Raw genomic sequence first — 22,487 nt, forward strand, 5'->3', positions numbered from 1 at the left:
CATTCAGCTGACCTCATGGATAACTTTTGCCTTTTGGTCTTTGTTCTTAAGCTTAAGTTATTTACTAGCGCTGTGACTGTTTTTCAGGCAGGAATATGGGGTAAAGTAAAGCAGAACAAGATGGAGTTTTCAGCATAGAAAATAGAAGCAAAGAGGCTAAGAAAAGATTGTAGAAACATGTCTCCCGACAGCTGCCCGCCTCCACCACAGCCACAGCCATGCAGGATCTGAGCTGTGCTGCAACCTACACCACAGCTCACGGCAACACTGGCTCCTTAACCCACTGAGCGAGGCCAGGGATCAAACCCCCATCTTCATGGATACTAGTCAGGTTCATTATTGCTGAGCCATGACGGGAACTCTCCCTGCGCCCTGTCTTTGCAAGGCAAGTTTTATTGGAACACAGTGGTGTCTGTTTGTGTACGTATTGTCTGTGGCTGTTTTTGAGCTACAACAGCATGGTTGAGTAGTATCACTCTAGAATATGTGACCCACAAGCCTAAGATGTGTATTATGGGGCTGCTAAGAAAGTTTCCCATCCCCTGGCTTAGAGGCTTGATCAGATTCATGTTTGAATTTTATGTAAATTGATGGGCGACTGCAATGACCCATGGCTTGGTTCTTGTGGAATTGAAATGGCAAAAGCAACACTTTCTTTGCAGTCCCTTATCTTATAAGATATCAAGATATTTGGAAATTCAGGGCGTTCCCATTGTGGCTCAGCGGAAACAAATCTGACTAGTATCCAGGAAGAACCTGGGTTCAATCCCTGGCCTTGCTCAGGGAGTCAGGGATCTGGCCTTGCTGTGAGCTGTGGTGTAGGTCGCAGATACAGCTCGGATCCTGAGTTGCTGAGGCTTCAGTGTAGACTGGCAGCTGCAGCCCCGATTCAACCCCTAGCCTGGGGACCTCCATGTGCCAAGGGAGAGACCCTAAAAAGACAAAAACAAACAAAAACCAAAATCAGATCCAAAGGCACTTGCTGCTTTTATACTAAGACACAGGAGGGTCTGGGAAAAAATTAATCTCAGATCAACAGCTCACTGCACTTACACAGGGTATAACCTGCCAGGCCTAGAACATATAGGGAGCTGCTCATGAAAGAGTAAATACATACTAGTAGCCTAGGTGTATATGCCTCTTGAAGTTTACGTGTCATCTCAAGTCCGTCGCCAGCACATCCCTGGAAAGTGCAGATCTTTTTCTGAGGGCTCTCAGCTTATAAGTAGGTTCTGTTTTCATATTCAAGACCCATGAATGTAGAGATTTTCCAGGGAAAGATAGTAGGAGATGAATGAGCCCAGATCCCAGAATTTCCCTCTCTCCACCCAGTCGGACCAAACGAATGAAAAACAGTAGGCTGAGTGTGGAGACGGCGATGCTGATCCCACGTACCGCTAAAGCACGGTCCGTGGCAGCGCCAGGTGACTGAGGGGACGTGGGTCGCTGCTGCTCCTGATACCGTACCGATCCTCGAGGCACCACCACAAGAAAAAAGTCGAAATCGTCAAGCCACGAAATGTCATTAGTGCCCTCTCATGTTGGAGAAGAATCAACAACACACTGGGTGTTCAGCACTTAAGGGGAAAAAACCCTCAAGTGTAAAAGCAGCAAAACTCCTTTGGGATTTGGTGGAGGCAGAAAAGGATGCTGGAGTTTGCCATCTTCCAATCACAGCGGTGGGTTGAGCCCTCCAGTAAGTCCCCTGCCTGGTTGGGTGGAGTAGGCCTCACTCTAGGTCCCCAAAGATTGGAGGGGATCCCAGCCCCTGGCAAGGACGGCAATTGGCCCCAGTTGATATTTGCCCTCAGTTAATAGTACAAAGCTCAGTGATAAGAAGGTGGAGGAGCTCCCGTCATGGCGCAGCGGAAACGAATCCAACCAGGAACCATGAGGTTGTGGGTTTGATCCCTGGCCTCGCTCAGTGAGTCAAGGATCCGGTGTTGCCATGAGCTGTGGTGTAGGTTGCAGACGGCTCAGATCTGGCATTGTTGTGGCTGTGGTGTAGGCTGGCAGCTGTAGCTCTGATTCAACCCCTAGCCTGGGAACCTCCATATGCCATGGGTGCGGCCCAAAAGAGACCAAAAAAAAAAAAAAAAAAAAAGGTAGAAAGAAGCATTATGCAGACCCCTGTATAATTTGAGAAGGTAGGCGGATGTGGTGTGTGTCTGCAGATGGGTCCTGGGTAGCTCAGAGTGACTATCGAGAACTCACCCACTCGAATATCAGAACACACAAAAGATCTGCTCATGCCAATTGTGAAAAAAACTATATAATGACTTTATAAAAGGGCTGTAATAAATGTCAGAGGGAAATAATAGAAATTTCACACGAAAAGACAGCAGAATCAATGGTGCCTGGAAGAAAAATGTGACCCAGTGAACAGAACAGAATGTTTATAGATTATAGACTTTGTGCATGAATACACAAATGGCGATGCGTTCACTTCTCGAGGATGCTTCACTATGACAGGACTTTCTAAAAATATATGTTAAATAAAATGAGAGACAGAATGAGACGAAAAGGGAGGAAAGAAGACCAATTAAGAACCACTCGCCAGAGTTCCCACTGTGGCACAGCGGAAATGAATCTGACTAGTAACCATGAGGACACAGGTTTGATCCCTGGCCTCGCTCAGTGGGTTAAGGATCCGGCCTTGCCGCAAGCTGTGGTGTAGGTCGCAGAGGTGGCTTGGATCCTGTGCGGCTGTGGCTGTGGCGTCAGCCGATGGCTGCAGCTCCTGTTGGACTCCTGGCCTGGACACCTCCATATGTCATGGGTGTGGCCTAAAAAAAAAAAACAGACGAAAAAAGAAAGGTACCCGTCACCCCAGGTGAGGTAAGTCAGGTAGCCACCACAGGGGAGAAAAGAGACAAGGTGTGGAGGCAGTGACAGCACTGCTTTTCGCACTGAACTCTGATCATCGCTGTCGTTTCTAAGGGAGCTTTCAAACCGCCATTCAGAAAGCCGTTTCGGTTCCACGGTTCACTAACTAACTGACCTCAGCCCCTCCGTTTCCTTCCCCCATCTCTTCCAGCTGCGGTGAGGCTCTCGGGCAGGATCAGCAGCAGCTCCTGGAAGGCATCTCGGAGCTGGACGTCAGGACGGGGGGAATCCCTTCCCAGCTGCTGGTCCACGGGCCCCTGGCCTTTCCGCTGGGCCTCGATGCCTCTCTGGGCTGCTTCCTGGCAGCTGCCCGCTATGGCCGGGGCCGGGTGGTCCTGGCTGCCCATGAGGGCATGCTCTGTGCTCCCAAGCTGGGGCCTTTTTTGCTCAATGCTGTGCACTGGCTGGCCAGAGGCCAGACGGGCAAAATTGGGGTGAACACACGTCTTAAAAACCTGTGTGCCCAGCTGTCGGAGTGTGGCCTGGAATGCAGTCTGGAGCCCCATCTGACGGGTGACTTGTGTGTCTACTGCTGTGCGGCTTACAGTGACACGGAGGCCACGCAGCTGCGAGAGTTTGTGGCCGAGGGCGGGGGCTTGCTGATCGGGGGCCAGGCCTGGTGGTGGACCTCCCAGAACCCCGGCCACTCCCCTTTGGCTGGTTTCCCTGGTAACGTCATCCTCAACTGCTTTGGCCTCAGCATCCTAGCTCGAACTCTGGACCCAGGCTGTTTCCCTGTCCCTACCCCTGAGAAGCGGAGCTACCACTTCCGCAAGGCGCTGTCTGAATTCCAGGCTACCTTGAACCACAGGGGTGGGAACTTGGAAAAGAGCTGGCTGGCAAAACTGAGAGCAGATGGAGCAGCCTTCCTACAGATCCCTGCAGAAGGGGTCCCTGCTTATGCATCTCTGCATCGGCTCCTGAGGAAGATGCTGCGTCTGTCAGGCCTCCCAGCTGTGAGCCGGGAGAACCCAGTGGCCAGTGACTCCTGTGAGGCTGCGGTGCTCTGCCTGGCCACGGAGCTGGCGCGCTCTGGGACCGACTGCTCCCAGCTGGTGCAGGGGCATGGAACCGGGTCCTGCAGCTCCAATCCACACCCCCCGGAACATCCCATCACGGTGGAGATTGATGGAAGCAACCCAGGTGTGGAGCGAGGGACCTGGGGGAGGGAGGGGGCTAGTGGGCCACGGGGGACAGTGCAGGCACTGAACCTTGGTGGGTCAGGTCCGTTCTCTGTCAGGTATTTTCGAGGCGATAGGGGTCTGGGTTTGGCCCGGGGTTGAGGAGGAGTGCATACAAGAAGCATGAGCTGAGGTGTACAGGGGGGGCTGTACTGCTGGGAAGCGCTGGGAGGCTCTAGAGGGAGCAGTCAGGTGGGGCAAGAGCTCAGCCTCTTTCGTGGCTTTTTTCAGGCGGTGATGATTCCTGGGTGAGTACAGGGCTCTACCTCCAAAATGGACAAAGTGCGGAAATCTCCTTGTCTGAAGCTGCGACCTCTGCTGGCCTGAAGGTAAGACCAAAACACCCACTGCCACGTGGCAGAGCCACACAGCTGCTTCCCTGTCAGGCCCCGTGGGAACAGGGAGCTCGCGGCCCCGTTGTGCCCATGTCACAGATTTCAGCAGATGAAGCAGCGAACTTTCAGGGTCCCCGAGTGATGGAAGATGCCAGAGCTCCTAGGATCAGGTCCGCTCCTCAAACACAGCCCTCAGGTTGCCCCCTCCCAGCTGGGATGCGAGGGGAGGAGCACCTGCTACTGGTTCAGAACCTCACCCGTTTCCCCAGACATGGCCTTTCAGGGTGTTACCTCTTTACCTGGGTGTCTGAAGCATGTACGTAATGCCGTCACTCTCAAAAAGAGGCCATCATGCAGAATTAAAGTTCTTCCTGCCTCGGAGCTCCCATTGTGGAACAGGGGAAACGAATCCAACAAGGAACCATGAGGTTGTGGGTTCGATTCCTGGCCTCGCTCGGTGGGTTAAGGATCTGGCGTTGCCGTGAGCTGTGGTGTAGGTCGCAGATGTGGCTCAGATCTGGCGTTGCTGTGGCTATGGCGTAGGTCGGCAGCTGTAGCTCTGATTCGACCCCTAGCCTGGGAACCTCCATATGTCACAGATGCAGCCCTAAAAAGAGACAAAAGAAGGCTAAAAAATTAAAAAAATATAAAGTTCCTCTTGCCTCGATTCAGACGGTCCCTTCCTACCGCAGTTAGGGTCTCTTTTGGGTCAGTCTCCTCTCTTGCGATTTCCTACATTGGACCTGAGAAAAGCCGTCTTGGGCCTCCAAACAGCCCTCAATCCATCCGCCCAGGAGGGGCGGCTGGGACCTCTGGTTGGGCCGCCTGTCTGTGCACAAAGGGCGGACCAGGGTCCCCTCTGCCTCACTCCCGGCATCGGCGTCACCACGATGCTGGCGCAAGAGCCCAAGTTCCACTCGGCAGAGGCACCGCGGGACCCCAGTCAGCATCAGCCTCACCTCACCGGATGAGGGGCCGCTGTGGAGCTGTTTAAATCCCTAGAAAAATGACTCTGCCTACCTTTCGGTCCGTGTGACGTTGAGAGTGCTCACATCTCATAGGTTTGCGTGCATAGGTCACAGACAGGGAAAGCTGGGGCTCTTCTAATACCCGCCACCCACGCGGTACCGCACACAAGCCCAGCCCCGCAGCCTGGAGACCTGGCTTCTCCCCCAACCCGGTGGAATTGCCTCCCCAGGTGCAGATTGGCTGCCACACCGACGACTTGACAGGTGCGAGCACGCTGTCTCGAGCTCCGGTGGTGACTCACCAGTGCCTCATGGACAGGACCAAACGGTCGGTCTCCTGCCTCTGGGGTGGTCTCCTCTATGTCATTGTGCCCAAGGGCAGTAAGCTGGGCCCTGTGTCTGTCACCGTCCAGAGGGCTGTGCCTGCCCCGTGTTACACGTTGGGTGAGTGGGCCGAACACGGAGGGTAGCGGGAGACCTGGGGGCGCCTTGGTGGTTAAGGGCCGATTGCTGAGCGGAGGGAGAAGGCTTGGTGGACAGAAGGAGAAGGCCATTCGAGGTGACGGTCAACAGCCTGTATCCACGGAGACCTGGGGGCAGAACAGGGAAGGGTCTGGGGGCCTGTCCTTCACGTCCCCGCATGTAGACCCGCCAGACAGGAGTTCATTATCTCAGCGTCCTTCTCCCGGAGTTTGAGTTGTGTTTTTCAGCTCGGGGAACCTTGAGGAAGCAGGTGACAGGGTCCATATTCATTCTCAGGGAAGACATCCTTGGACGAGTGGAGGAGCTGCATCCAGGAGAGCCTGGCTCCCTGGGGAGAGCTGGCCACAGACAGTGTCATCCTGACGGTGCCAACTGCAGCCCTCCGGGCCCTGGAGGACCCAGAGCCCGTGCTCCGCCTCTGGGATGAGATGATGCGGGCCATAGCCAGGCTGGCAGCCCAGCCCTTCCCCTTCCGCCGTCCAGAGCGGATTGTTGCCGACGTGCAGATCTCCGCAGGTGGGTGCCCCAGAGGGATGCTCTTAGTCGGTCATCTCTTTATTACTTTGCCTTTTTTCAGTCTGTAACTTAACTTACCTCTCCTTTTCTTTCCTTGGTCACACCCGCGGCATATGGAGGTTCCCAGGCTAGGGGATCTAATTGGAGCTGTAGCCACTGGCCTATGCCACAGCAGCGGGGGATCTGAGCCCTGTCTGTGACCTGCACCACAGCTCACAGCAATGCCGGATCCTTAACCCACTGAGTGAGGCCAGGGATCGAACCCGCAATCTCATGGTTCCTAGTCGGATTCCTTAACCACTGAGCCATGACGGGAACTCTGAGGGATTTTTTTTTCCCCTTTAGTTTCAGATTCTCTTTCACTGCCAGTGATCAGTCCGTTTCACATTCTTTGTTTCTTCGTGACTCAGTTTGAGCAGGCTGTGTTTCTAGACACTTGTCCACTTCTTCCAGGTTGTCCAGTTTGTTGGCATATAACTGTTGGTGCTTTCTTATATTTCTTGTGTTTCCATGGTACTGATTGTTACTTCTCCTCTTTCATTTCTTATTTTGTTTATCTGGGTTCTCTCTCTTCTCCTTGGTGAACCTGGCCAGAGGTTTGTCAGTTTTATTTATCCTTTCAAAAAACAAGCTCTTGGTTTTATTGATTGCTTCCATTTGTTACCATTTTTAAATCTCTATTTTATTTATTTCCTATCTGTTCCTTTTTTTTTTTTTTTTTTTTTTTTACTTTTTTTTGGGCTGCACCTGCTGCATATGGAGGTTCCCAGGCTAGGGGTCTAATCGGAGCTGTTGCTGCCAGCCTACACCATAGCCACAGCAACACCAGATCACCAGATCGGAGCCGCGTCTGTGACCTACACCACAGCTCACAGCAATGCCAGAGCCTTAACCTACTGAGCGAGGCCAGGGATTGAACCCGCCACCTCACGGTTCCTAGTCAAATTTGTTTCTGCTGTGCCACGATGGGAATGCCCTGTCTATCTTTATTATTTCTGTCTTTCTTCTGAATTTTATTTTGCCTTTTTTGAATGTCCAACATGTGTAAGGCATCATTTTACTAGTGAACTAAGGGGGAACAGGACACCTAAGACATGAACCTTGATGAGGATGAAAAGATGTTGACACGTGAAAAGGTCAGTCGGGTTCATCTGCAAGGTGAGAGTTCACAGGCTGGTGGGACAGTCTCAGAAAAACTGGTAGCAGGAGTTCAAGATGGCAGTGACGGTTGTTTCAAGGAGAGATTAAAATAGAAATACAGCCTTCAAACCTAACTCAGAGTTGACAATGAAAAGAGGGGGTAAAGAACTGTATGTTACGATCAAGTGGTTTAGAGCAAAGAAGGACATCTGAAAAAAATAAGGAAATCTGGTTCCAACATGCAGAAAATTCTGGACCTGTTCTGTCATCTTTAAAAGGGACAAGAGGAGTTCCCGTCATGGCTTAGTGGTTAACGAATCCAACTAGGAACCATGAGGTTGCGGGTTCGATCCCTGGCCTCGATCGGTGGATTAGGATCTGGTGCTGCCCTGAGCTCTGGTGAAGGTTACAGACGCAGCTCTGATCCCGCGTTACTGCGGCTGTGGCTGTGGCGTAGGCCGGTGGCTACAGCTCCAATTAGACCCCTAGCCTGGGAACCTCCATATGCCACAGGAGCGGCCCTAGAAAAGGCAAAAAGACAAAAATAAATAAATAAATAAAAGGGACATGATTCTCACTGTTAAAAAGTATAAATCTGGTCACCAGTAGTTTCCATAGGAGAAGGAATGACGCTGCTCTAGCTTCAAGGATCTTCCATTCAGACATAGGACCTAATCTTGCAGACGCACATGCAAAGAAACACTCAAAAGGGAGCCCTGAATTATAGTGAGAGTGACTTTGTAAAATATTGATATTCTTTTTTTTTTTTTTTTTTTTTTTTTGTCTTTTGTCTTTTGTCTTTTTAGGGCCACACCCGCAGCATATGGAGGTTCCCAGGCAAGCGGTCTAATCGGAGCTACAGCTGCCGGCCTACACCACAGCCACAGCAACGCCAAATCCAAGCCATGTCTACAACTTAGACCACAGCTTGCGGCAACGCTGGATCCTTAACCCACTGAGCAAGGCCAGAGATCAAACCCGTGTCCTCATGGTTCCTAGTCAGATTTGTTTTCACTGTGCCAATACGGGAACTCCCAGCATGGATATTCTTTGGGGCCAGAGTGAGGGGCAGGCAGCACTCCAGTGTGGAGGCTAGGATCTCAGTTTCTGACCAAATCAAGGAAAGCACCTACTTTGCAATCATCCAGGACATTCTGGAATTATTGGGGGCAGCCAGGATGGTGAGGAAAAGTTACACGGTGGAGAGGAATGAAGGGAGATGGGGTTGGGTGGACACCCCCCTGCCCCCTGCCCCGGCCTCACTCTGTCTTTGGTGTTCCCAGGCTGGATGCATTCAGGCTACCCCATCATGTGCCACCTGGAGTCGGTGCAGGAACTCATCAGTGAGTCGGGCATGAGAAGCAGAGGTCTGTGGGGACCCATCCATGAGCTGGGCCACAATCAGCAGCGGCACGGGTGGGAGTTCCCCCCGCACACCACTGAGGCCACCTGCAACCTCTGGTCAGTCTATGTGCATGAGACAGTCCTGGGCATCCCCAGGGCTCAGGCCCACCCAGCTCTGAGCCCTCTAGAGCGAGAGAAGAGGATCAGAACCCACCTGGGAAAGGGAGCCCCGCTGCGTGACTGGACCGTGTGGACAGCTCTGGAAACCTACCTCCAGGTACTGAGCAGAAATTCAGGGAGACGGGGACCCACCAAACTCCCGATCACATAGCGTCTTGGGTCCCAGGAGCTCAACTCCTTCACCTCCCCCAGCAGCGGCCCACCACTTCCCCGGGGCGCGTGGCGGTGCCTCTCAGGTCATACGTCTCTAAGGTAGTGACACCTGTCCCGCTCACCCTCTGTGACGTCATGATGAAAAGAGGAAATGAAAAGTATCATGAGAAGCAAATAGGTAGAGAGAACTACGTGCTCTCGGCAGGTTGGTCAGGAGCAGAAGTGCTGAGCGAGACGCTCTTGAGATCGAGTCACAGCTCTTCCCTCGCTGATTTGGTCCTTTGCGCCCTCTTAAGTGTTTTTCAGAAATGGTGTCGTTTCACTTTGTGTTCCCTCGCCTTAGTGTCATGGGTCAGATGAGTGTTGTGTCCTTGCATCCGTACAGGGATCTGTAGGGGCAACTGCATTCAGTCTGGTAACGAGATTCTCAGGCTTCCATCGCCCACTTGAAGTCTCCATGTTTTTAGGAGAAGTAGGTAGTCAGCCCAGTGGGAGAACACCAGAATCCCAAAGCGAGTTGGTTTCCTGGGCAATAAGCGTCAGTCCCCATCCCCCCTGTGTCCTGCTTTGACTTTGAGTATTTCCAAGTTGTTAAAGCTGCTCCCCAAATCACGTCTCCTGTGCTGTCTACCGCGACCTCATAGGCAGGGCTGTCACAGGCATGAACTGAGTCAGGGAGTTTAAGCATCTTGTCCAATATCACATTTAAGTGATGGACCAGAACCTAAAATCAGGAATTTTTGACAAGCCCGGGCTTTGGGACTTCCTAACCCTTTCCCTGATTTTTTTCCTCCCTTTTACTCATTTTCTGAAGAGTGAGTGTGAGACATCCTCAGTCAATGAGATGACTGCATTGCCTCGGCCCAAGGTTCTTCTAGAGCCAGTCTGAGGGCCTGCAGGGCAACAGACCTTCCTGGCAGTTGCTACTAAAGTATGAGACAGGGCCCAAGTTCACCTGCCCACCGACCCCCCCCCAGCATGAATGTCACGTGGCAAAAGATAGGGGGAGACCCCTCATCTTGGAGTCTGAGACTCGGTCTCAGGACAGACAGACTCGTGCTCCTCAGCCCCCCACTGCTGCCTCAGCCCAAGTCTTCAGACTCCCCTTCTCTGTTCTGAAAGCCTTCTAAGTTGTTCTAGCATCTCGGTTCAACCCCCGCATCGCTTCCAGAATCTGAATCTTCTGTGTTTACACCCTCTGCTCCCCTCCGCGTCTAGAACAAGGTAGATGCTGCTTCCTTGGGTGTGGAAGGGCCTTTGTTCATCAGACTTCCGTCGCCACCCCCAGCTTCATCTTGCAGTTCCCTGCCCCATCGTTACTCTGTCTCCCACTGGGACCGCATCTTGCTGTTTAGGCTTCTGCGCCTTCCCCGGGATCCTCCCTGCAGCTGAAACACGCTTGCACATCTTGTCTGTTGCCTGTCAAGTCACCCATCAGAATTCAGCTCACTCGTCCTCTTCTCCCACCGTCATCTCCTTGACAAGCCACCTTTTTTGGTCATTTGTTTACACATCTGTCTCCCCCCTTGACCTGTGACCCCCAGAAAGAGGCGCACCCTAAAATCACTTTTGCCTAGCGCAATATCTTGAACATCGTGGATCTTTAGTCAGTGTTATATGTGGAACAGGCGTTTAGTGTGCCAACGTGTTAATTAATAGTGACGAGCAGGAGGATCTCGGGGGCCAAGGCGGCGAGAACACAGCAGTGAGGGCACAGGGATGCTGATCCAGCTGTCATCTGGCCTGGGGCTTTGACCCCCAGAGTCCGAGGTTTCTCCTGCATAAAACGTGAGGTCTTGGAAACCCCAGGATCCGTGTAATCACAGCTAACAAGGGCCTTCCACTCATGGTGTTCAAGTAAACTCTTCCCTAAAAAGTATGAGCCACTCTCCTTTTGAGCCCCTTGGGATATACCAGCTTCTTCCTCGTCTTGCCCCAAGGGCAGTGTTCCACAGAGAAAAACAGCAGCCTCGAAGCGAGTCACAGATCTGAGAGGGCCACCAAAATAAACAGAGCGAGGATTTTATTATGTTTCTGGAAGGTGTTGCAAGTTCCTAGCTTTTGGGTCCTAATCCATCTCGGGCTCAAAGCTGTCGGATGGCTAGGGGAAAAAAATACAATGGGAGTCTGGCGATGTAATTTTTTTCCCACCTTTTTAATTATTCAGTGAATTTATTACTTTAGAGTTGTACAATGATCATCACAGTCCAATTTTATAGGATTCCATCCCCCCCCAGCCCATTCACCCCCCCCCCAGGGGGTATAATTTTTAAGACTGGAGGTAATTGAATTGATTGATAACTCATTGAATGGGTCATGAGACCTCTTTTCAGACATTAGGTCCCTGCTAGATTCAGGGCAGACGGGGCCTGTGGCCAAGGTATGGAAGGAGCCCATGAGCTTGTATTTCTGTGCGGGAGTGAGATGGGTGATGGGGTGAAGCCGATGCGTGATGACGGGGAAGAAATCGCCGGAAATGAGGTGCCCTCAGGAACACGATGCTGCAGGTTCTTTGACAAACTTGCACCTCATTCTGCCCCTTCCTTCTCTCCCAGCTCCAGGAGGCCTTTGGGTGGGAGCCGTTCACCCAGCTCTTTGCCGAGTACCAGACGCTCTCTGACCTCCCCAAGGACAACACTGGCAAGATGAATCTGTGGGTGAAGAAGTTCTCTGAAAAGGTGGGGAAGAATCTGGCTCCTTTCTTTGAGGCCTGGGGCTGGCCTGTCCAGGAGGATGTGGCGGCTCGCCTGGCCTGTCTGCCTGCCTGGCAGGAAAACCCCGTGAAATCCTACACACCTTGCAGAAAGGAGTGAAGAAGTATAAAAATGCTCCCTTTGAAGCGGATCTTTGGGAGTTTCTGTCGTGGGTTCCCGTCGTCGTCTTTTCTCTACTCACCGTGGGTGGGCTGCAGTGCACCATGCGCCTGGCCAGCGGAAACACAAGCCAGCTTCCCACTGATGGTGAAGAGAACCCACTGTCACCGAGGCCTTTGCCTCTAAGAATCCCTGAGTCTTTCTGGCAAGGCTGACCACCAGTAGTTCTTTGGCTCTTCTTCACAGTCTCTGTTTGAAGATCCCTTTCCCCTCCCCTTCCCCCTATCCCCCCATCTGCCCTTCCTGTCCCCTATCCCCTTCCCCTATCCCCTTCCCCTTCCCCCATCCTCTAATTCCCCCCATCCCCCTATCCCCTAATTCCCCCCACCCCCATCGCCCATCCCCCCACCCCCACCCCCTTCCCCTTCCCCCAACCCCCCACCTCCCATCCCCCCACCCCCACCCCCTTCCCCCATTCCCCCACCTCCCATCCCCCACACCCCATCCCCTTCCCCCATCCCCCCACCCCCACCCCCTTCCCCCAACCCCCCACCTCCCATCCCCCCACCCCCACCCCTTCCCCCAACCCCCCACCTCCCATCCCCCCACCCCCACCCCTTCCCCCAACCCCCCACCCCCATCCCCCCACCCCCTTCCCACATTCCCCCACCTCCCATCCCCCACACCCCATCCCCCACACCCCATCCCCTTCCCCCATCCCCCCACTCCCATCCCCCCACCCCCTTCCCCTTCCCACATTCCCCCACCCCCATCCCCCCAACCCCCCATCCCCCCAACCCCATCCCCTTCCCCCATCCCCCCACCTCCCATCCCCTTCCCCTTCCCCCAACCCCCCATCTCCTTCCCCTTCCCCCAACCCCCCATCCCCACCTCCCATCCCCCCTTCCCCATCCCCCACCCCAACCCCCATCCCCCCACCCCCACCCCCCAACCCCACCCCCATCCCCAACCCCTATCCCCCCACCCCCACCCCATCCCCTTCCCCCATCCCAACCCCCCACCCCATCCCCTTCCCCCATCCCAACCCCCACCCCACCTCCCATCCCCCCTTCCCCATCCCCAACCCCCCACCCCCCCTCCCATCCCCCCTTCCCCATCCCCAACCCCCCACCCCCCACCCCATCCCCCCTTCCCCATCCCCAACCCCCCACCCCCCCTCCCATCCCCCCTTCCCCATCCCCAACCCCCCACCCCCCACCCCATCCCCCCTTCCCCATCCCCAACCCCCCACCCCCACCCCCACCCCCTTCCCCCATCCCCCCACCCCCACCCCCATCCCCCCCTTCCCTATCCCCCCGCCCCCACCCTCATCCCCCCTTCCCTACCCCCCCGCCCCCACCCCCATCCCCCCCTTCCCTATCCCCTCCCTCTATCCCACCTTCCCCTTCCCACATCCCCTTCCCCGTGACTGCACCAATTTACATTCCCACCAACAGTGTAGGTGGGCTCCCTTGTCTCCACACCCTCTCCAGCATTTCTTGTTTGTACACCTTGTTCTTCCTGGTCTTTTTACGGCCACACCCACAGCACATGGAGGTTCCCTGGCTAAGGGTCGAATCGTAGCTACAGATGCTGGATTCCACATCACAGCCACAGCAATGCCACCTCCGAACCTTGACAACGACCTACACCACAACGACCTACATCACAGCAACACCGGATCCTTAAGCCACTGAGCAAGGCCGGGGATCGAACCCATGTCTTCATGGGTACTAGTTGGGTTCATTAACTGAGCCACGATGGGAGCTCCTGAAGACCATTTCGTAGCGGAAACGCTCTGCCCAGGTGCTCCTTGGCCACGCACGCTGTTTACCTGCAGTCATAACACCCGCACTTTGTTCACCACTTCTGACCACATCTGCAGGTACTGGGTGTTTCATGTTCTCGCCCCTCGCCAGCCTGTCCGTTGCATGAAGGCAGGTCTGGCTTCTGCGCTTCTCAGAGCTTTATAGCACAGTTCCTGATTTATGGAAAGTTTTTGGTGGATAAAGGTGTATCAGACTGATTAAAGATTCCCAACACCTAGCCCACCGACTATAATATAGAGCCCTCGGATATTTACTGAAATTCAAAGGAATTCTTCCATGATTCTCTAAGGGAACTGCAATGTGATTTTAGCCTTTCTTGTATTTTTTTATATCTCGTACCTGGGCTGCATAAATTTTGCCCATATTAGTGGTCAGAGGAGATGAATGGGAATTTTCCATTGGTCTCCTCCACATTCCTCTTACATATTCAACATTCAGTACTTATAAGAATAGTTTCAGGAGTTCCCGTCGTGGCTCAGTGGAAACAAATCCGACTAGGAACCATGAGGTTGCCGGTTCAATCCCTGGCCTTGCTCCCTGGGTTAAGGATCCAGCGTTGCCATGAGCTGTGGTGTAGGTCGCAGACGCAGCTCGGATCGTGAGTTGCTGTGGCTGTGGCGTAGGTCGGCAGCTACAGCTCCGATTCAACCCCTAGCCTGGGAAGCTCCATATGCCTAGGATGCGGCTCTAGAAAAAGACCAAAAAAAAAAAAAAAAAAAAGAATATTTTCAGCAAAATGTTTTGGGTCCTGATGGGTATAATCAGTTTTTAAATCAATTCCTTAGGCCCTGACCTTTTATTGTCTGTGTCTTCACTTCTTCCACACCCGTTTCTTTTCTGTCCTCATTTGAACTCCAGCCAACATTATCTTCCCTCAGCTGTCACTTCCCCCAGTCCTGCTGTTTGTCATTACCTTCTGGATCAAGGGCATTCCTCAGGCCAGGATGGTCCCCAGATCTCTTCATCATACCATCAGCCTGAATGTTCCAGTCCTCTCCCGTCTGTCCTCCAGATGGCACACTAGGCACAGGCTCCAGCCTCTTCCTCCCAGGCCCTACATGACCAGAAAGACAAGATCTTTTCAAAATCACTAACGCAGCTTTGGAAAGCCAGAGGACAGGCCCCCTCTGAAAGATCCCAGGCGGTCGTATCCGGTAAAAGAAGGCCAGGACCTGCCCAGCACCACGTGCTTTGCAGAGCAGGAGCTGTTGTGAACATTCTCCAAGTCCAGAGAAAGTGGATTGCGGGGGACAGACACATCTCAAGACTCCAAGGATAATACAATTCTGTGTGGTTCATATGTTCACTGGATTCACATATTAGAACAATTTTATGGTTATGCCAAAAAACAGTCTGAAAATTTCGAGACCTAGTCATGATTAAACAATTTGCGGCAAAGTAGAAACTTCCTGTAACAAATTGTGTATCTGTCAGAAACCTTCAGTAAGCCTCTTACTCTGCACCCAAAAGTTAGAAGCACTCACATTGAATTCAAGAACATGAGAAGGGAGTTCCCATCAGTGGTTAACGAATCCGACTAGGAACCATGAGGTTGCGGGTTCGATCCCTGGCCTTGCTCAGTGGGTTAAGGATCCAACGTTGCCGTGAGCTGTGGTGGGGGTCACAGACGCGGCTCTGATGCTGCACTGCTCTGGCTGTGGTGTAGACCAGCAGCTGCAGCTCTGATGTGACTCCTAGCCTGGGGAACTTCCATATGCCATGGGAGCAGCCCTAGAAAATACAAAAAAAAAAAAAAAAAAAAAAAAAAAAACATGAGAAGAATGTTCACGCTTAGTGCTAAATTAAGCATATCCTTGGAGGTCCTTGGACAAAACAAAACAAAACCACCACAAACTGGAAAGGAAGGAGGAAAACAGTCATTATTTTCTGAAAATACAACCATCTGTGTTTTGAGGGGATGAGATGGGGACAAAGAGAGCAAAGCTGTCAACCAGGGTCTTGGTGTGAGCCCTCCGTGTTTTTCCTATCTTCACCTGAGACAGGGGGAAATGAAAGTATGGGATTAAATGAAAACATGAAATAGTCAGAGTACCCATAACTAGCATCCATGAGGATGCGGGGTTGATCCCTGGCCTTGCTCAGTGGGTTAAGGATCCAGCATTTCCATGAGCTGTGGGGTAGGTCGCAGAGGCAGCTCGGATCCTGCGTGTGGGTCAGCAGCTGTAGCTCTGATTTGACCCCTAGCCTGGCAACTTCCATATGCCATGGGTGCAGTCCTAAAAAAAAAAACACACCATGAAATAGTCAGTCTGATATATGAGACTAGACTTTAGACATTTGGAGTATAGAAATAAGAGGAGCTATTAGATAGGCAGTTTGATAGATGAGTCTAGACTTCAGGGTAAAGTTCAAGGCTGAAGATATAAATTCAGAATTCATTAGAATAGATGGTATTCAAAGCTTTCGGCCCCACTGAATTCCTTCAGAAGGACACGGAGACGCTATTCTGAGGCAAGGAAACACGGTCGAGGACTGGCTTATTGAGAGAAGAAGAAGCAAGCCCAAATGTATTATAGTATCACGGAACTGTGGGAAAGAAAAGATATATTTTTTTATGGCAGAGGAAGGGGGAGAGGTCAAGTCAGGATGTGGAATGCCCGTGAACAAGTCACGTAAAAGGGGGTAGGGATTGACTTTAGGGTCAGTCCTTGGGGAGGCCGAGCTGGGTTGTGGCCGAGTCAGAAAACAGCTGGGGAAGATTACGGAGAATGCGAGGTGAGGAGTTTGAGACAACCCACATTTCAAACACTTTTGATACATTTTTCTTGGTGAGGAAGCAACACGGGTGATAACTGGAGAGAGGAAGGACTAAGACGTTTTTGTTGTTATTGTTGTTTTTTGTTTTTTGTTTGTTGTTATTGTTTTTTGTTTTTTGTTTTGTCTTTTTAGGGCCACATCCGAGGCACATGGAGGTTCCCAGGCGAGGGGTCGAATCAGAGCTACAGCTGCTGGCCTACACCACAGCCACAGCCACACCAGATCCGAGCCGTATGTGCAACCTACACCACAGCTTATGGCAACACTGGATCCTTAACCCATGGAGCGAGGTCAGGGATCGAACCCGGGTTCCTTATGGATACTAGTTGGGTTCGTTAACCACTGAGCCACGAAGAGAACTCTGGAAGGAGAAATTTTGACTTAGATACTTTTAAAAGGGGAAAGGCAACTTAAATTTAGTTTTATATGAAATTCTATTGTAATTTTCAAGTAAAAGGAAAGAGATTAGGTTGCATAGATCAGCCAAAGTGATTTTCTATTAATTCAGTTGGATTTGAAATTTGTTATAGGCTTACTGTTTAAGAGACTAATGTGTAAAAGGTATTTTTTCCTCTAAAAAAACTCTAATTAGCTCAGAGATTATTTTTGTAATAGTAAAATATCAAGGAGTTTTTCACCTAAGAATAATAATACCTTATTTCTCAGTATGTCTTTGCGTATCAAGGATAAACCAATATTGACAAAAAACATTAATTAATTCATACCTAAAATCCTCCTATGAATGAAAAAGTGGAAACTTGACTAAATTCATACAGACTGCCTATTTGCTCTCAACTCATTTAATTCTATTTAATATTAAACTGACACAAGAGCGTTTTAAATTTTTTTTCCTCTCCTCTCTTGGCTGCTCAGTATTTGGGTCATCATTCTGTTTGGGGTCTTCCTCAAATAGCCGGAGTCCCCATGAAAGACAAGGTCCTTCTTCACAGCACACAAGCTAAAAATGCCAAATGTGGGGGGGGGGGGGGAGGGAGTGGGATGGATGGGGAGCTTGGGGTTAATGGATGCAAACTGTTGCCTTTGGAATGGATGAGCAATGAGCTCCTGCTGTGTAGCACTGGGAACTATGTCTAGTTACTTATGATGGAGCATGATAATGGGAAAAAAAGCATGTATACATGTATGTGTAGCTGGGTCCCCATGCTGTATGGGGGGAAAAAATTGTGCTGGGGAAATAATTTTAAAAAATGGCATTATCACTAGCTATTTGAACAGGTGATGTTATTAAAGAATTGTTATTTCAGGTGTGAAAAAAATAAAAAAATTTAAATGCCAAATATGTGTATTTCTTCCCCTCAACCCTGTAGCTCGAGAGTAGTGAGTTCTGTCCCCACTGGGACACTGATAACCAAGCAGATAACACAAGGGGAGGGTGAAAGGGTGGAATTAATTCTGTTGGTGGCATCCAGTGGCCAGTGGCTACAGCAGCCGCATCCTAACCAAACTCTTCCTGAAGCATAATTTTTGCTGCACTTCTGAACATCCAGATCCTGGCTCCTAGTGTATGCAGGCCCAGTTCTCCACACATACCATTCGTTATGAGAGCAGCCCAAATTACGGCTAGTAAATGCCTTTCCTGTGGAAGGTAGCCAAGGCTTGCTTTCGGTTGCTTCCAGCAAGATCCCTGAGTGCTACACTAGACCTGCTCACAACCGTACCATCCCTAGGCCAGCCCAACAGCCTCTTCCTCCTAGAATTCCACCCCAATCTTGGACTCTCTGGAAACCCAAAAAGTACCTACATTTTCTCCTTTGCATTAGGTCCTATTTAGCTCCTGATGCTTTAAATCATGGGTACCTAAAGTTGGTTTTAGAGTCAGGCAGAGGGAAAAGAGAGAAAATCAGTGTACCTCTCTAGGAAATAGAATTTACTGCTGTTTTCTCTTTCCCCAGTGGCTAACCAGTGCATTGCCCATAAATTTTCAGTCAATACTTGTTGAAAAGTAAATCCAGGGGAAAAAATAAGAAAACAGTACAGAATCATGCTCAGAAAGTTGAAATGAGTGTCAGAAAATAAAGCATTCTCTACTTTTCTCCACTCCTTCGAAGTTCTCTCTGGATATCATTTTCCTTATTTGTAAAATGAAGAGGCAAAATAGTTCTGATTACCTTTCATTCAGAAATTCTTTGATTTGGGAATAAATATACTGAAGATTGGATACTAAGACTCAGCACTGTGTTGGACCAGTTCAAAAAAAAATGGTTCTTCTTTGGTAAGAAAAAATGGGCTTGTGTATCGTCTATTTTCCCCAGCACTCAGCCTTCACACATAATAAATGTGGGTTTTAGTCATTAGTAAAGTTGTACGTGCCAGTGTGTCACGTTTGCACACATAGCTTGAGTTCCCACGGAAGATGCCAAGCGCCTGCCATGAGCTATGCTGCAATGTCTGTAGAAAGGGTTGCCACTGAGGAGCCAGGCAAACCCATATTCCCACAGCGCTGCCTGAGAGCATCCTCTTCTTCAGGTTAAACTCACGGATGCAGATTGCCCAGCTGGGTTTTAATTCAAGCGCTGCCTCTGCCTCCCCCTGGGTCTTTCTATCACATACTCTTCTCCCCCCTGAGCACATCTTTCTTTTGCCCGAAGTCCCTTTGCACAGGCCCGTGATGAAGAGCCCTGGCAATAATGAGGCCCCAGGAACGCGTTCAAAGCCTGCTGTAAAACTTTTTAAATTAAACCCTTGAGATTTTAAGAGTTGTAATTAGAGTGCATGATTTGACATGAACTGAGATAACCCTGCCTTCCAGCCGGCATCGTCCGGTGCCCATGGGGCTGCTGTGCTGGGTTCTGCGGGCCAAAGCCCTGGCAGAGAGGCAGGTTCCCGCCATTGACCATCCTGCCCCGGATGTGGGCAAAGTCTTCCTTGCACCTCGGGGAAGTATCCCAGATTCTCTCCTTGCTGAACAGTTAGTATGAAATTATTGAACCATTATCAGAAGCTAATAAAATTGACCAAACGCCATAGACTCAGATTTGAAATCCATAAGAATAGCTTCTGGAATCTCCAAAGCCAGAAAGCCAGAAATTGTCTAATAGAATAGAGAATCTAGTTAGGATGTCATGGATTGGATGGATGAATAACAAATACCTTCAAACGTATTTTACATCTTCTGAAAATTGAAATCTCAAGGGGAAGAATCCATCGGACTCAGCCTGGGCTGCATCCCCATCCCCGGAATAGGAGTGACCAGGACCAGTGGTTATTGTTTACCTGACTAGGAAGGAGTTACATCCTAAAGCCAGATCTGGCTAATGACAGGAGGAAAATGAATGAAAAGAAAAAAATAATAATAACAACATCCAATCTTCTGTACTTGGTAAATACACCTGCGCTGCAGAAGATGAGATACTTTTGAAGAAACTTCCATTTGTGCATGAGATCTGCCACATGAGGTCACCTCTTCCCCTTAGACCTCACTAAAATGACAATTACAGGATTCCGAAAGTTGTAAGTCTGCAAGGATCAAGAAAATGGGAATAGAGAAGAGCAACCGAGATTTTAATCTTTGCAAAAAAGATGGATGAGTGACTAACTTAGCAGACCAAGGGAAAGAGAAATCTAAACTGGAAATACAGAAGCTCTAAAGGCCAGATAATAGAAAGCTTCTGGAATAGGGGAAGAGTAAGGGTTTGAAAGCTGGAGAAGATAAGGGCTGACTAAAAAGCCTGTACAGGAGTTCCCACTATGGTGCCAACAGAATTGGCTGCAGTATCTCTGCAGTGCCAGGATGCAGGTTCAATTCTCGGCCTGGCACAGTGGGTTAAAGGATCAGGTTGCAAGTGTAGCTCAGATCTGATCCCTGGCCTGGGAACGACATATGCCCCAGGGTGGTCAAAAAAGAAGAAGAAGAAGAAAAAAAGCCTGCACAGAAACACTTAGATGAAAATATTAAACACTTAATATTAAAGTCAGTGAATGAGCTGCCCCTACTCTAATATTAGAGAAAACATATATACACACACAAATCTCAGGAGAAAGAAAAATATTACTATATATGTATACATATATATGTATATATAATGCATCTCCTCAGAGAGATTACAAAAGATAACAGCATCTACCAAATGAAAACAAATAGAGCACCACATTACACGAGAAAAAGGAATATTAGAAAATAAAATGTTCTTTAAAATTAGAACTTTGGGGAGTTCCTGTCGTGGCTCAGTTGTAATGAACCCAACCAGTATCCATGAGGATATGGGTTCGCTCCTTGGCCTCACTCAGCGGCTTAAGGATTCAGCGTTGCTGTGAGCTGTGGTGTGGCCACTGGTGCAGCTCAGATCTGGCATTGCTGGGGCTGTGGCGTAGGCCAGCAGCCGCAGCTCCAATTTGACCCCTAGCCTGAGGACTTCCATATGCCATGGGTGTGGCCCTAAAAAGAAGAAAAAAAAAGATAAAGAAAAATTAGAACTCTGACAGGAGAAATGAAAAAATTCAATGAACGTGTAGAATGGCAGTCAAGGAAATCTCACTTATGTAAGTATAGCAAAAAGACATAGAGGAAAAACCAGAGAAAATATACACAAAAGAAAGAGAGAATGAAGGCAGGCAAGCGAGCAAGCAAGCAAGCAAGGGCGGGCCAGAAGGTTCAACACCTGAGTTGGAGTCGGAAAAAGAATGAACAAAGAAAGTGGAGGGAACAATATTATCGAAAACGCAATAAATGAGTATTGCCTGGAACAAAGGCCCCGAGTTTCAAGACTGAATGAACCCACTAAGGCACTCCTGATTCCTTTTGTAAATGACCCACCCCAAGGCCCAGTAGCATGATATGTCAAGTTACTTTGGACCAAGAGACGACACCAAGTGTTTTCAGAGAGAAAAAGAAAAATAGGTTATATGAAAGGGGCGGAGCATCAGAACAGGAACAGACGTCTCAAGAGCAATCCTGGAAGCCAGAAACAATTCTGAGAAATAAGGATTTTCATCATAAAATTCATACCCACCCAAGGTATGAAGCCATTGTGCAGACTGATAAAGACATTATTAGACATTAAATACCTCAATAATTTTATTTTCCCACATTCTCTCTCTCTCTCTCTCTCTTTTTTTTTTTTTGGTCTGTTTGTCCTTTTAGGGCCTCACCCATGGCACATGGAGGTTCCCAGGCTAGGGGTCCAATCAGAGCTACAGCTGCCGGCCCACGCCACAGCCACAGCAACAAGGGATCCGAGCCATGTCTGCGACCCACACCACAGCTCATGATGCTTAACCCACAGAGTGAGGCCAGGGATCAAACCCGAAACCTCCATACTAGTTGGATTTGTTTCCGCTGCACAACAGGAACTGCCTGGTTCGCTATAATTATTGAGCCCACCTATTTCTGTACTGCTTATTAGAGGGACTGCCTGGAGTACTATGTTGAGTTATGTCTTACATCCCTTCAGATCTCTCCTGCTTGGTTGGTTCATTTATCTCCAGTACTTATGTATCGCCCAGAGTTAGTTGCTTGATAACTTAGGTTGATTATAATGATGATTCTAGGGTTGCCAATCACACTAGTTCAGAGACTTTCAAATGGTGAAGTCCTCTTCACCCAAAATAAAATTTTCAAAGATGAAGTTGATTTTTTAAGAAAGGAATGCCTTGCTTTAATTTAAGGAATAAGAGCTAATCCTTGGGGGGGCCTCTTAAAGCCACAAAATTTAAAGGAGACAGAAGATACTAGTTCCAAGGTCCTTTTTATGTCAATTGCAGAACCCACTGGGCGTTTACACTGCTGCTCCTTTTTAAGACTCGTCTGGTTCTCAAATATCATAACGGAAGCGCTACGTGAAGAAAATGCATCCGTATGTGCAGGTACTTGGAAACAAAGAGGGTGAACGCACTAAATTATTTGTGGTTGACATAAATAATT

At 49.9% G+C, this 22,487-nt stretch overlaps 1 protein-coding gene across 2 annotated transcripts in view; it reads left to right on the forward strand.

Moving 5' to 3' along the window:
* The window catches only part of TCAF2 (TRPM8 channel associated factor 2), a 91,588-nt gene extending 73,684 nt beyond the window's left edge, over window positions 1–17,904 (forward strand). Inside the window, exons 3-9 of one of the 2 annotated variants that reach the window (XM_085005189.1) lie at window positions 3,038–4,029; window positions 4,299–4,396; window positions 5,601–5,814; window positions 6,130–6,369; window positions 8,793–9,130; window positions 11,742–12,052; window positions 14,288–17,904. In XM_085005189.1, coding sequence (XP_084861315.1) covers window positions 3,038–4,029; window positions 4,299–4,396; window positions 5,601–5,814; window positions 6,130–6,369; window positions 8,793–9,130; window positions 11,742–11,999 — 2,140 coding nt within the window. In that variant the 3' untranslated portion in view covers window positions 12,000–12,052; window positions 14,288–17,904. The remainder of the gene's footprint in view (window positions 1–3,037; window positions 4,030–4,298; window positions 4,397–5,600; window positions 5,815–6,129; window positions 6,370–8,792; window positions 9,131–11,741; window positions 12,053–14,287) is intronic. The other variant, XM_085005190.1, reaches the window with a different exon arrangement.
* The last annotated feature ends 4,583 nt before the right edge of the window (window positions 17,905–22,487 follow it).

Source organism: Sus scrofa, chromosome 18 (genome assembly GCF_054392235.1).
Source record: "Sus scrofa isolate SSC_HxYL_T2T_F1_AM1 chromosome 18, Sscrofa_HxYL_maternal_Yorkshire_Landrace_v2.0, whole genome shotgun sequence".
NCBI classification, from domain to species: domain Eukaryota; kingdom Metazoa; phylum Chordata; class Mammalia; order Artiodactyla; family Suidae; genus Sus; species Sus scrofa.